The sequence below is a fragment of the Thamnophis sirtalis genome, unplaced genomic scaffold (genome assembly GCF_051295495.1).
Source record: "Thamnophis sirtalis isolate CommonGarterSnake01/CBP01778 unplaced genomic scaffold, rThaSir2_p1.2 scaffold_10, whole genome shotgun sequence".
Lineage (NCBI taxonomy): Eukaryota > Metazoa > Chordata > Lepidosauria > Squamata > Natricidae > Thamnophis > Thamnophis sirtalis.
In genome coordinates this window covers 12,848,200-12,863,858 of record NW_028261390.1, presented here as the reverse complement: position 1 = coordinate 12,863,858, position 15,659 = coordinate 12,848,200, and the positions used below count along the sequence as shown (strand labels likewise).

The following is a 15,659-nucleotide window of genomic DNA, read 5'->3' as shown; positions in this document are numbered from 1 at the left end:
GTTGTTGTTATATAATAATTCCTGAAACCTTTTACAAAGCAGTGGCTTCTGATATCCTTCACAACAGTTATAAATGCAATTACATTTTAGTCTCTCTCTCTCTCCCTCTCCCTCTCCCTCCCTCCCTCTCTCTCTCTCTCTCTCTCTTTCTCTCTCAAGTTACATCATTATTTATTTGATTTTATAGGCACCCATTTCAGCCAAATGACTCTGACCATTTTACAATTCTAATTTATTAATTCTAATACTCTTCTTTCTATAATCTTGGAAGGAAGAGGGTTGGGTTAACTGGATTTGTAATTCTATTTCACTGCCTGCTGTTTGTTTTGGATGAAACCATAGGTGTCCCTGAGAACGCAGAGACTTTTAGAGCTTGAAGTTCACTGTTAGGAATATAATTTTAACAGTTGGGTTGGCAATATATAAATCATGTAACAATGTTTGTACCTGTTCCTTTAAATCATACTGTAAAATGTGATTGGTTGCTGTTTTCCTCAATCGGCCATAAGAGGGAGCCAGAATGACTGTTAGCTCTCTGTTTGTTAGATGCTGGGCTGATCTGATCTGAGTGCCGTGAGCTATTGTAAGTTTTGCAACTGCTAGCAAACTTGGAGTACTGAACTGATTATATGATACTAGACTATGTTATTTGGATTATCCCTTAACTGAAAGATGTTGATGACTGACTGTCTTATCCGTGTATGACTTGGACTGTTTGATGGACTCTGATATACCTCTATTTCCACGAAAGTAAAAGCCTATTTAAACTGCAGCGTCTCTATAAGCTGGTTTGTGCATTCTCCAACACAACTCTCACAACACTTCGCTGAACATACTCGCTCTCCCAACGGGGAGCTTACCTAACATTCATAATCTGATGTTTGGATGGCATGGAAATTTATGGCATGATAAAGATAAAATAACGTGAATTTCAAAAATAATTTCATTAGCTATGCCATATAACAGGGTGGTCGAAGACTCTGAACTTGTCAGCTGGAAAGTTCAAGGCTCAAGTGCTTTTTGACAAAAAAAGCAGTGCTAAGTAATAAAGTAAACTTACCATTTTGCAAAGCTTCCCCCCCCCATAGGACAATTGTCCCATAGGACAATACTATAGGACAATACTAATCACTACTCATTTCTCAAAATCTGAGACTAGCATCCAGAATGAAGTTTCACTGTCTTTAGTGAAAATTAAACAACTTGCATAAGATTACTACTTCATATATTAAATCTAATCCAAAATCTGTAACAAATAGTTAAGGTAGCAAAGTAGCAGTGACCTGCTAGAGATGGGACTACAGCTTTGTAGCATGTGGTACAATTCCGTGACGGTCTCTCTGGAGGTACGTTACATAGAATTAAATGAAATATATTCTTAAGGAATGTAAAGTTATACATATTAATTGCACAGTCTAGTCCAGTGTTTCTCAACCTTGGCAACTTGAAGATGTCCGGACTTCAACTCCCAGAATTCCCCAGCCAGCGAATGCTGGCTGGGGAATTCTGGGAGTTGAAGTCCGGACATCTTCAAGTTGCCAAGGTTGAGAAACACTGGTCTAGTCCACCGAGCAAAACTGTCCTTTCCAGAAAGTATGGCAAATCTTTAGAGATGGTTTTTTTTTTAAACATAGTTTTAAAAACAGTTCACTGGGTCACTTAGGGTGAATACAAAATTATTTTGAGAAGTTACCCATGAAGAGGGGCATGATGGCTAAGCTGTTAAAGATGCTGGAAAGCTGACATCCTAGGTTCGAGACCCGAATGCCGCATGACAGGATGAGTTCCCATTACTCACCGCAGCTCCTGCTGACCCAGCATCTATAAAGCATACAAATGCGAGTGGATAAATAGGTACCACTTCAGTGGGGAGCTAACGGCATTCCGTGCACCTTAGCCTATAAGTCATTCTGGTCACATAACCGCGGAAGCATCTTCAGACTCTCGGATCTGTTGGCTAAGAAACAGAGATGAGCACCACTCCCAAGGGTCAGACATGACTGGTCAGGGGAAACCTTTACCTTAAGAAATAACCACCACCATTACCCCAACAGGAATAGTTTTCAGAGTCTGTTCAGACCTACGGCTTGTTGAAAATAGCACTCAAGTTTGAATACATACCATGTTTCCTCGAAAGTAAGACCCCATCTTATACTTTTTTTGCCACCAAAAAAGGCAGCAGGTCTTATTGGGGGGCGGGGGAGTCATCCACTGATTCACCTCACTTGCGTGCATCGCCCCGGACTTTTCACTATCAGAGGCTTTCAGGAAATTCTTTAATAAGAGACCTCTGTTATCGGCTACGGTTCACCCACAAATGCGCGCCCAACAAATGCGCACCGACAAAACCGCGCCCACTAAAGCACGCCGACAAAACCGCGCCGACAAAACCGCGCCGACAAAACCGCGCCATCGAAAACAATGGTAACAACATTAACTACCCTAACCCTAATCCTAACCTAAAAACCCTAATCGCGCTTTTGTCGGTGCGCTTTAGTGGGCGCGGTTTTGTCGGCGCGCATTTGTCGGGTCACGATCGGCTACAGAGGCCTTCGGGAAAGCCTTGCTGGCTGCAGAAGAAATGGGCCGAGGTCTGCGAGGCCTGGCTGCAACTATCCTAAAGTGAGTAGTAGGGCAGATCCACCCCTCCCCACTCTAGCTTAATTTTTACCGGTGCACCCTGGAGTGGGCGGAGTCTTCATTAGGGCTTATTTTGAGGGGTAGGACTTATATTGGGTGCACATGTAAAAATCAAGCTAGGACTTACTTTCTGAGTAGGTCATATTTTGGGGGAAACACGGCATTGTCAGGAAGCAGAGTGGGGTTGCTCTGTTTTGTTTTTGCCAACGCTGAAGAAAAATCTTGGCTTTCTTCCTGAAGTACTTATAGCCATAGGCTGTTGACATTCAACCAGTTTTTTAGAAATAGTTCTGTGGTAACTATTTGTGGCTTGCTTAGTAACCTAACTCATACTCTCTTATGCAACGTAAGGTTGGGTCTGTATTAACATGCTACTGTTGAATTCAAAAGAAGGGCGCAGCTCGGCTGAAAGACAGCATCAGTCATTCCTTCCTTTGACCTCATTTTTTTTTTTTATCTTACCCATCCAGGGAGGGTTGCCAAACTGCATATAATAAACAGATGTGTCTTGTCCAAGTTGTCTACCACAGTTCTCCTTTGGGTTGTAATTCTTTTAAGAAATGAAGCTAGAAGCTGAATAGCAGCGTCCGTCTCTCCAGGAAAGCAACAGAAGCTGAACCAACACTCTCCACATAAACACATTAGGAGCACCGACTTGTGATAAAAAGGAGTTGATTTGAGGTCTCCCGTAAATAAAGCATTTATCTTCATTAGAATGCTTTTTATGACCTTTTAGATAACTTGGAGTCTAGTTATCCAGTAACTAATGGTTAAACTGAGTGACCTTCTACTTCCAATATTATCTTGGGAACAGGATTAGCAGATACAAATAAATGTGCAAGTGTAAGTTGTGAGGAGAAAGTCGTAAACATGGGGTTAAGACATTTTTGTACCCATAGCAGGGTTTGTAGGCAGATGTTTGTCTGCAAACTTTTGATTGTACTTCTGATATTAGTTATTATTGTTGTTATTATTATTATTATTATTATTATTATTAATAATAATAATAATATAATTAGATATTAGCAGTGCTCCAATATCTCAGGGGCTGCCACAAAGAAGAGGGAGTCAAACTATTCTCCAAGGCACCTGACTGTAGAATAAGAAGCAATGGGTGGAAACTAATCAAGGAGAGAAGCAACTTAGAACTGAGGAGAAATTTCCTGACAGTTAGAACAATTAATCAGTGGAACAACTTGCCTCCAGAAGTTGTGAATGCCCCAACACTGGAAGTCTTTAAGAAGACGTTGGATAGCCATTTGTCTGAAACGGTATAGTGTTTCCTGCTTAGGCAGGGGGTTGGACTAGAAGACCTCCAAGGTCCCTCCCAACTCTGCTATCGTATTGTATTGTATTAAGAAGTCAAGTCCAGACTTCCTCTGTTTTTGCTGGCTAATTGTTCCTCAATTCAATTTTTTGGGCCATTTTCAGGCTGTTTTTCAGCCATTTCCAGGCTATTTTGGGGGGTGGCTTATTTTGGGGGCATTTTCAGCAGTTTTTAGGCCGCTTTCCGGTGGTCCGGCACCCACAAAGACCAAAAAGCAGAAGCACAGCTGGTGACAGCACACGTGCCCACAGAGAGGGCTCTGTGTGCTAACTTCGGCACACGTGCCATAGGTTCACCATCATGGCCCTCGGGCAGAGGTCTGTAAACTTAAACACTCAAAGAGCCATTTGGACCCATTTCCCACAGAAAACACCAGGAGCCATAAAGGTCCTAACCAGAAGCCCTCTATTCAATTCTGGAGCTGACCGGAAGTTCAGTTCCCCTACCATAGAGTCTCCTCTTAGTGCGGCATACTTTTTCTTCTACCTCTCATAACCAAAAGCCCTATCAATTGTGGAGACAACTGGAAAACCCTCCCCTTGCCATAGAGTCTTCTCCTGGCGCACTGTGCTTCTCTCCCCTGCCCCCCCAACGGAAGCTCCTCTCAAAATTGTGGTGCTGACCGGTGACGGAGCCGCAGCAGAGGGAGGAAAGAGCCACATGCGGCTCCAGAGCTGCAGTATACCCTAGGGTATACCTTGATTTTCTGAGTTGCTCTGGAGAATGAAGCATCCGAAACAATGTCCCAAAGGTCCTTTTTAAAGAGGCAACTGGACTTTCTGGTTTTTCATTGAAGATCTTTTGTTTCTCATACAAGAAGCTTCTTCAGCTCTGGAAAAAGCACCTTTGGGTCAACCATGACCTGGATGACCAAGAATCTCCATAGACATCAGAAACAATGTTTAGAATGCTAGTAGACTGGGGGATTCTGGGAGTTGAAGTCCACACATCTTAAAGGTTGAGAAACACTGTTCTAAAACATTTGGTACATCCTTGAGTTATGACAATACAAGAAGTTCTCAACATATGACCGCAATTGAGCCCAAAATGTCTGTTGTTAAGTGAGACATTTGTTAAGTAAGCTTTGCCGCATTTTACGGCTTTTCTTCCCACAGTTGCTAAGTGAATCACTGCAGTTGATAAGTTAGTAAGGTGGTCGTTAAGTGAATCTGGCTTCCCCATTGATTTTGCTTGTCAGAAGGTCGCAAAAGAGGATCACATGAACTCGGGACACTGCAACCATCATAAATGTGAGTCAGTTGCTAAGCATCCAAATTTTGACCACGGGAGGTGCTGCAAAGTTTTTAAGTGTGAAAAACGGTCATAACTCACTTTTTTCAACGCTGTTGTAACTTTGGCCGGTCACTAAATGAATTGCTGTAAGTCAAGGACCAACTCTACATTTGCAAGTCTTTTTTTTTTTTTTTAAGAAAAATGGGAGTGGGAAGAACTTATATAAGCCCATAATTGAAAAGTGTTTTGAACGTTAAATCAAAAATCCCTTTCATTTTTGTTCAGCTAAAATCCTCTATGATAGGATTCAGAAAATGTTCACTGTTAAGTCGTTCTGGAAAAGCCCAGGCATAATAAATTATCCATTTGCAAAAAGGGTTTTATAAAAAGGTTTGCCAGGGTATCCAGCTGATAAGGAGAAAATAAGATCAACAAAACAAAGTTTGCCTTCAGATTAAGCTAAAATCAACACGTTCGCTTTTAACCTGATATGCAAAGTGGAAGTGCAGCTCAAGCCTACAGGGAAAAACAGCATAGATCCTGACAACCTTAACACCTAAGAAAGTAGTTTGTGTTTTGGTGTGCAGATGATGCCTAGAAATGGTTTATATGTGTGCAATAGCATGAATGATATGTGCTACTTCAGCTTGCTAGGAGGCGATCTTAGTTTTAAATGTTTTGTCTTAAGAATCGATGCAAATAAGGAAGCAGGACATCTGGCAAACAACTGATTGCACAAAGTTTGTGTTCATCTGGGGAATAACAAAAATGGCAGTTGTTTCCCTCCCTCCCATCTGCAAGCTGATGTGTCCTTTCTGCATGTAGAAATTTGGACAATTCATGGCCACTTGTCAGTAGTGTTTTTATTTATTTTATTTTCTCTGTGTTCCTGGAAAATCACTTTTATCTGGGGTATTTTAATCTAAGGTCAAAGTAGAGAGAATTAAATATAGCACAGCAACCAAAAGCGATTGATTTTTCAGTACCCAAATATTTAATCAGGGTGTCATGGTCCATAAAGTCTTTCGGAAACTGTACAAATATGTGAATCTGGTAGCAGATCCCTTTTTAAACCTTGGTCTTGGCGAGGAGGCTTTGAACTTTCTGCCCTTAGAAGTCTTTTGTAGACCATATGGATTATTCACCCTTATAGTTAAGTCAATATTTAACTGTTCCAGAAGCTCACACACAACCTTAGGATTTCTTGGAAGAAATGAAGGGAAGTTACTTTGCTGTAGCATTAGGGTATCAGAATGTCAAACTCGAGAGGTGAAATAGTCTGAACCGTAACAAGTCCTGGAAGCAAATCTTCAACTTGAAATCCAGTGTTAAGTATGATTTGGATCCTTGTAGCAGTAATGACAGGAGACGTGACGGTTCAGTAGTTAAACATGCTGAGCTTGTCAGTTGGAAAACTGACATCTTGGGTTCAATACCCGAGCACCTAATGAGAAGGTGAGTTCCCATTACGTGCAGAGGTGGTATTCAGCCAGTTCTGACCGGTTGTGGAGAATCAGTAGCAGAAATTTTGAGTAGTTCGGAGAACCGGCAAATAGGCTGGCCCCATCCCTGCTGCCTCCTAGCTGATCTTTTTTTGTTGCCCTGAACAGGAGAATGGAGCTGGAAAGCAGATTAGTGGGACGGAGAGGGAATGGGGATTTTGCAGTAACCTTCCCCTGCCACACCCACAAAACCATACCACACCCACAAAGCCACGCCCACAGAACCACTAGTAAAAAAAATTGAATTTCACCATTGGTTATGCGGCGCAGCTCCTGTCCACCTAGCAGTTCGAAAGCATGCAAATGCAAGTAGATAAATAGGTACCATTTCAGTGGGAAGGTAACAGTGTTCTGCACACCTTGGCGTATTATCATGCTGGCCACATGATCATGGAAGTGTCATCGGAGAATGCTGGCTCTCTCAGCTAAGAAGCAGAGATGAACACCGTCCCTAGAGTTAGATACGACCAGACAGAGGAAAACTTTACTTTTACCTTTAGCCGTAAAGGCAAAACTGACCCATGAACATTTACATGTGGCTTGAAAATATTTTTGCAGCATATAATCTTTACACTTAGCTCACTAGTAACGATCTTTCTGTGAGCATTTTCCCCCCCCAGATTCAGCACCTTCAGCTATCAAAAAAATCTTCTATGAAGCGTCTCCTATCTCTTTTCTGTTGTTGGTCTTATACTGTAGGAAGGCCTGTGGACAGCTGCTTTAAGTTGTTCCTTAAAAACTCACTTTTTCGTAGCAGGTGTTAGGATCACTTTCACAGTTCTGTCAGAAGAGGCAGTCAGCTTGTTAACAAGCCATTTATATAGCAGGAATCTCCTTGATTTCAATAGGTTTTGGCGTGGGCATTGATAAGATGTCCTTGTGGCTAATCATTGAGTGTCGAACAAACCAGCAAAGCTCATATCCATCAAAGGCTAGAGAAATCGCCAACAATGGAAATAGCCCATCATAAAGTATCTCTATTTCTTTTTTTTACTACTAGCAGATTGATACGGGAGATAGAGATGGAAAAATGAAACAGAGCATCTCTCTTTAGAAGTTATTGTAGTTACTGGAGCAGAGATAAAAGAAAAATTATACCTGAACGCAGTCAGCAGCTGAATAATAGCATTTTAAGCTCAGTGGGTTTCTTTATGTGGTAGCATTTATAATTTTCCTTGCAATGGAATTGCAATTTTTAAGATATAGATTGATGGAGGAAAGTTACCCATCTCATATAATATGCAGTGACCCTGAACTGGAATAAACCATAGCACACAGTATTTCTGTAATCATAAACAAATCTAATCATAAAATCCCAGGGTTAAAGTTTCAGTTCTTTCAGTTTCGAGCTAAAAATTCGAAAGTGGTTTCCAAGTAGAAACAAATTTAGACAAAAATAGTCTTTTTAATGAAAGCAGTCACTTCTGCTATCTGTGCCAGCTCCATTAATTTCAGCATCCGTTCTTCCATTGCAGATATTTGAGGTTCCACCTTAAAGAACACAATTTAATGTTTAATTTGCTCCTCTGTCTTAACAAGCTGTTGGCTTTAATATCACAAATCAGCATCTTTGGGCTCTCCTCCTTTCTTCTGATTTGGTTTGTGTTGTACCAATTAGCTTGCAAAAAAAAAGAAATAGAAATGAACATGCTACTGACAAAGATATTTTGTTTTGTTTTTAGTTCCCAAGAGGATGAAAGGCCTTTATCACCATTCTATCTGAGGTATGTGTGTGTATATGTGTGTGTGTGTGTGTGTGTGTGTGTGTGTGTGTGAGATATTAAATTTATATTGTGTTTGGAAGATTGATTCATGAGAAAAAACTGCAGAGGACAATTCCTAGCCATTTGCAAATGTTTTGCCCAAAAACATTTCCTTCCTAGACAATGACTTAAGAGAAACTATAGATCTGCAACAGATAGATATCCACCCACAACATGAAAGCTGCATTTGCCCTGCAATAAACTTTGGTTTCTTCATAGCGGTTTATTGATAGGACCACAGTGGAAATGGTTGATGCTGGTGGTGGTGGTTGTTATTTAATGCCTGATGCTGGGAAAACTTGAGGGCAAAAGAAGAAGGGGACGACAGAGAATGAGGTGGCTGGATGGAATCACCGAAGCTGTAGGTGTGAGCTTAAATGGACTCCAGACAGTGGTGGGTTCCTCTCCCCGTCACTACCAGTACGCTGCTCACAGGGCCGGGCATCCTGTTTGTGCACACGCATGAGCACTATACCACCCCCGCGACACCCAGCTGCTTGTCGGAGGTTGCGCAGATGCACACTGAGCTGAGGTGGCGCAGTGGTTAAATGCAGCACTGCAGGCTACTGCTAGATCAGCAGTTCAGCGGTTCAAATCTCACCGGCTCAGGATTGACTCAGCCTTCCATCCTTCCGAGGTGGGTAAAATGAGGACCCGGATTGTTATTGGGGGCAATATGCTGACTCTCTGTAAACCGCTTAGAGAGGGCTGAAAGCCCTATGAAGCGGTATATAAGTGTACTGCTATTGCTATTGCTATATGTGCGCAATTGGTCGGTTGCATTAAAAACAGGTATAAAACACGGGCAGCCAGGTGGGCCAAACCGGCCACCCTACCAGTACGCTGTCAGCTGCTCCTGGCTACTACCGGTACAACCGTATCGGCCAGAACCCACCACTGACTCCAGAGGAGAGGACAGGAAGGCCTGGAAGAATGTTGTCCATGGGGTCATGATGGGTCGGATACGACTAAACAATTAACAACAACAAGGACTGTATAAGAATATCTTAGTTTAATTTGACTTCATTCCCTTATTGGTGTTTTTAAGAATAGAAATCTGTGGCTTTGGGCTAGATTGCTAGGAGGAATAAGTTTGGCAGGAAGAGAGAATGAAGGCTGGCCAGTGATTTACTTCACCCCTTTTATGTTCTTGTGATGAGAAGTGGATGTTCATATTTAAGGGATTTCCAGCCTTTGCCTTTGTAACCTCATTACAAAAATTAAAGAGGAATGGCTTGGGTATTTCTTGTGCTAGCATCTGTTTTGTTTAGAGCTGCTGTTCTGGCTTGCAAAAAAGCAGCTGACCTATAGATGGCAGCAAAAAGCAAGTTGCTTTCCCTGTCACCTGGTGGTCTTGTAAACCTTTGCATTCCAGATAACCACAGTGCCCGGCAGCTGTTTATTTTCCTTTGTTCCCCTTACTTCCTGACGCCCAAATCCAACTCACTGTAGACTTTATTTGTGTGATATAACAACAGAGCAACGAATGTAAACATATGAAGGATGTGGGCTGCAACTTATGCAGTACACAAAGTACAGTGATTGAGAGCAGACAGTTATGTAACGTACTGGGTGGATGCAGTAGAGACTTGTCCGGATTCCAAGGACCTCACAATGCCTCAAGCTTGCCAATTAGCGGGAACATTGTGTATATATTCTCCCCCCTTCCCTTGTAAAATCTGTGCTGCAAATGTTGCAGAGATTTTGAGGAGCACAAGGGCTTGAAAGTGTTCCTGTTGTATTCCCTTGTTCCCCACCCAAACACGCTGAGTAAACAACACTATTAAGTACAGTACGGCTGCAAATTTGCCTCCTTTGGAATTCCTTTTAGATTTAGATTTGCTTGCATTTTTCTCTACCCTTGTCGAGACGGTATGGATCTCACCAGACAAGAACCTTTCAGCTAATTAAATTATCGAGCCAAATTTAAGAGACTGGAGCTGTACATACTTTTCACAAATCTGCAGATTTTCCCTCCCAGTTTCATGTCTTCCTCTTCCAGTCAAGTGCTCAGCTACACCATGCCTGGTTGTTTATGGAATTAAACCTGATTGAAGCCTTCCTGTTAGCCAACCGCGTGGTTGGCCTCTTGCAGTCTTCCTCAGCAAACCCATTCCAGATGTTCGGACTCTCTACTTGAGAGACCGCCTACTGCCAATTACCTCCACTAGACCGATAAGATCGCATAGATTAAGCCTCCTCCGAATTCCATCAGCCAGCCAGTGTAGACTGGCAACTACCCGGAGGAGAGCCTTCTCGGTGGCTGCTCCGACCCTCTGGAACGAACTCCCCGTGGAGATCCGGACCCTCACCACCCTCCAGACCTTCCGCGCCACCCTTAAAATCTGGCTGTCCCGGCTGGCCTGGGGTTAAAGACTCTAACCCCTACTCGAATTGTATGACTGTTGAGTCCTTAAATGATGTAGTGCCTTTATGTTGTAAATTGTTTGTCCTTCCCCCCCCCTTTGAACTGTGAGCCGCCCTGAGTCCCCCCAGGGAAAAGGGCGGCATACAAATAAAGTGAAACTGAACTGAAACTGTAACTCCAACAACTCTTTGGCCATGCTCGAATGAGATAATGGTAGCCCAACACGCTGGAGAATGCTGTCCTGCTTTTTTTCCAGCTCCTGAGTTAGTTTGTCCCTTTATGACAACAGACTGAAACTGTTAATAAGAACGTCACTCAGTCAAAGAGCAAGCAGATCCTTCAGTGAAGTCTTCTGTGACAAGATGGTATCTGGGTTACATTAGTCCTAAAGATTAATTCTCCTGGGTATCCCCTGCATTGCTTGGAAATGCTTTTTGAGAAGGTCATAACAGTCCATCCCAAAATTGCAAAATGCAATCTTTGCAGAGACATTTTATAATGGGCATGCTGAATAGGATAAGTGAGCACATTACAGAGAGGCACTTATAACAGCATTTTCAGTGGGCAGTATGATAGCACAGGATTGTCCATGTTAAGCATCCCTTAAAAATGCTTTAAACTTTTTTCTTACATGAAGTACCAATATACATGCTTCTTCAGCTTGGATATATTGATATCATGGCTTATATAGTTCTATATACCTGTTGTGCAGGGGTGAAATCAACTTACATTCGCAAACCGATAGCGAAGCGTGCGCAGTCACATTTAGACTTTCCACGCATGCACAGAGTGTCAAAAATGGGACATGATGATGCCCAGACGGGTGGGCAGAGCCTCCTGCAGCCACTGCTACTGGTTCACCCCAGTGGTGGGTTCCAGCTCGTGTTGCGACTGGTACGCTGCAATGGGGCCGGGCGTCCACCATGTGCCCAGCGCGCGCATGTGTACCCACTGCCCGCAACGCTCCAGCTGCTTGGCAGAGCATCGCGCAGGTGCCATACACCCTGTGTGCATGCGCAAATGCCCCAGTTGGCTCAAATAGAGGTAAGGAGAGCGGGTGGGTGGGTGGGCCCTCTGGAGCACCGTACCGGAACGGTACCTGGTGCTCCCAGCAGGCACCAGTATGCCCATACTGGGGCATACCGATTGTATCCCGCCACTGGATAGAACCGGATAGAACCAGCTGAATTGCACCCCTGCTGTTATGGTAACTTTCAAAAAAGAAATTGTGTTTCAATAATCACCATAGAAAAACAGTGACAGGAAACCAACCCCTCATTAGAAACATTGCAGTAATGCAAAAATGCAATTATATTTCCTTTATTAATCCTGTTAGATACAACATTTGGGGAAGTGTACTATTTTTACCTAATAAGAATGATTAAAAAAATAAAATACATGACAGAAGAAAGGACACCACTGCAAACGATTTTATTAAGATCCACTAATTGTAGTTGTTTTACATCTTAAAGACTGAAGAGTACTACCGTATATTAAGGATTCTGCTACAGTCATAAGACAGTAGGATATGGACACAGCAAACTGCAATGTCACATGGAAAGTTATAACATGAAAAGTGCATTTGTTAAATGTAAATTTATTTGCCTATCTTCAGGGCTACTCTAGGCAGCTTACAACACCGGTGTCAAACTCGCTGCATCATGTTGCCATCATGTGACGTATCCCGATGTTTTTTCCCTTCACGAAGCTGAAGTGGGCGTGGCCTGCATATGACGCATCCGGCCCGTGGGCTGCCAGTTTGACACCCCCTGGCTTACAACAATAAAAAGGAAGAAATGAAAAGAGTGTAAACTGAACAAAAGTAAAATAATCGAGCAATAAAACAAGCCATGAAAAGGAGCACAACGATACACCAATATGATAACAAAAAAATGGATAGGTGAAGAGCAATGAGCACGGAAGGCAGGTGGCATCTGCTACCAATGCAGCAGCCATCTCCCGTATAATACTCCAACATTGGACTCCCAAACCAACCACAAAGTCAGGTTTTCCGACTCTTGTGGCAGGATAGGAGGGTGAGGGCAAATCTTACGTTGGAGGGTAAGAGAAGGCGTCCTCTTCTGTATCCCAGTTGTCAGAATTCTTTGACCAACAAAATCCCAAAGAAGGCCCTCTCTGCTGGCATGAATTATAATTCTACCTATGGCTAACAGTGGAAGAAGGATGATTTATTTGTGCTTGGAGCTGTCTACCAGAAGCAACTTCAATATTTGTGTATGAAAAATGTTCTGTGCCTTGCCTTTCACGTGATCAGGTGGACACTGCTGGCACCACATTGATTAGGTAAACACGGCATATTTCAAAACAGAACATGAACGTCAAGTGCCAATAGAGTATGAATTTAATCCAGGTGGAGCCCAGGTAAAAAATATGTTTTGCTTGCCCTGATAAAATGTCAGGCTGAAGAAAAGTTGTATTCGGTGTTGCTCTTCGCACAGATATTTTATGGCAATGGGACAGGTAGAATTTGGCAATGGGTTAATTTTTATTAATCCATCCAATGCCAAAGGAATTGTTTAAATAACATAGAGGTGAGTCCTTTGATGCAACCATTTCTTGTTTATGAGGAAAAATGCTGGCTAGATCCCAGACAATTATCCAACTAAAAATTCACAAGCTGGACGTCGGCTTCAGTAACATTCTTCACCACATGTTCCTTTGCAAGGGGTGTTATCCAGACACACGCTCTCCTATCCAGAGATAATAGATCAGTATTGGCTAACCCCTTCGGCACCGACTGCTGAAACAGGAGCGTATGAGAACATTTTTGGCACTTCTGGAAACCGGAAGATCATCTTCCCAGAGCACACATGCGCACCGGGTGGCTGCTCTTTTGGTTTCTGGCGCACCTACAGGTGTGAAGACCAGCTGGCCAGCACACCAGAACCCAGAAGAGCAACTGATGACAGCGCCACATGCCCAGAGAAATGGCTCTGTGTTCCACTTCCGGCAGGCGTGCCATAGGTTCATCATCCCGGTAATAGATAGTACAGTAATATTGAATAGTAGCCATTGGTGTTCTGATTCTCCATGAATTTGTTGAATCAGGCCAGAAAGCCCACCAGGTAGAAGGTTATCACTATGGTAATACATTTAGAACAGAACAGAATAACAGAGTTGGAAGGGACCTTGGAGATCTTCTAGTCCAACCCCCTGCTTAGGCAGGAAACCCTATACCGTTTCAGACAAATGGTTCTCCAATCTCTCCTTAAAAACTTCCATTGTTGGAGCATTCACAACTTCTGGTGACAAGTTGTTCCACTGATTAATTGTTCTGTCAGGAAATTTCTCCTCAGTTCTAAGTTGCTTCTCTCCTTGACCAGTTTCCAACCGTTGCTTCTTGTCCTGCCCTTCTTGTCCTATTAAATCAGGGGACCACAACCTGTGGGCAGCAATCCACTAGTGGGCCAGGGCCTATTGGTCACCGAACCGTTTGAATAGCTGGCCAGTCTCCGCACACATGTGCTTGCGTGCACAGTCCCTTGCGCGAACATCACTGGGGATGCAGTCACACTCACGGGGACACTTGCGGTCCATTCATACGAGCATCACCGTGTGCGTCACAGGCGTTTGCGACTCCACTCACGTAAGCAACTTAACAACTGTGGGCAAGACGGGGTAAAACGAGGCAAAACTCACTTAACAGCCGTCTTGCTTAGCAACGGATAGTTGGGGCTCAATGGTGGTTGTACATAAGAGAACCATCTGTAGTTAACCCGAGACTACAATGAGGGGCCTTCTTGAAATCTCCGCTGTTATTTCCTTGGTCTTCCTAACTACCGCAACGCCTGAAATGCCACATCCCCAGATTGCAGGCAGAAAAAGCTTGAGTTAGTGTTGTGGGAATCGCATTTTAGAGGGTTGGAAAAATGAAATGATGCAAATGGAAGTCTCTGGAGATTCTCTCAGTCTTCCAGCTCATGGTTATGCCAAAGGTGCTTTTTCAAGAGGCAAGTGGACTTTCTTGTTTTGTTTTTTCTTTGAAGACATTTGATAGCAGATATCAGGTATGTTTTTCTGAGGGCACTGAAAAGTTTATTTACTTGTTATGCAATTTAAACCGCACTCTTCAACTCTAGCAAGGACTCCGTGGAAATGTCTCCTTCCAATATCTTTACCATGAGAAGTAGAAGGATCCAAAAGAGAGAGAAAAAGTGATGAAAGTGACAATCTGTTGCCAGTATCTCAATACATAGCAGCTATTACTCTGTTTCAGAGGTTATCAAGAAGGTTGAATCTTGTTTCTTATTTTGCATTTTGTATATTTACTGTTTTAAAAGTAATCCGCCTTGGAACTACATCAGAAAGATAGTGTGTCAATTACATAAGACATTACTAATATGAGCCCTAGGTTTATTTCTTGCTGGAAAGAAACAGGTTATTTTGAAATGAAGCTTGTTAAGATATTTAAATTTAGTAGTTGGAACAGTGGGGTTGAGCAGTGAGCCAGAACACATAGTTATGGTTGATTGGTTGACTACCGGCTCCTGCGTGAGGTAATCTGTGCTGTGATTGGTTGCTGTGGGTGTGGAGGGGGGAGTTTCCCTTTCTTTCCTGTCTTTTTTCTTCTCTGTGTCCTGTATGCTCTGTGATTTACCTCAGGGGTGTCAAACTGGTGAGCCGAGTGCGTCACACTCGCGCCACACCCAACCCAGCTCCGCAAAGGGGGAAAATGTGAAACGTCTCATGACGGCAACGTGACGCCGCGAGTTTTATCTGATGCTGCTGCTGTTTGCCTGACAATTTTGTTTGGTGTATATTTAGATGTAAAATATATTTATATAAAACTACATGTTTGTGTCTCT

General features: G+C 42.9%; 1 protein-coding gene across 3 annotated transcripts in view; it reads left to right on the top strand.

The window, feature by feature from the left end:
• The window catches only part of FAM13A (family with sequence similarity 13 member A), a 161,113-nt gene that overhangs the window by 89,692 nt on the left and 55,762 nt on the right, over positions 1 to 15,659 (top strand). For 2 of the 3 annotated variants that reach the window (XM_087724101.1, XM_087724103.1), the window contains one exon: positions 8,385 to 8,426. The exons of the other annotated variant lie outside the window; for it this stretch is intronic. In XM_087724101.1, the coding sequence (XP_087580227.1) occupies positions 8,385 to 8,426 (42 nt within the window). The remainder of the gene's footprint in view (positions 1 to 8,384; positions 8,427 to 15,659) is intronic. 3 annotated transcript variants of the gene reach the window in all.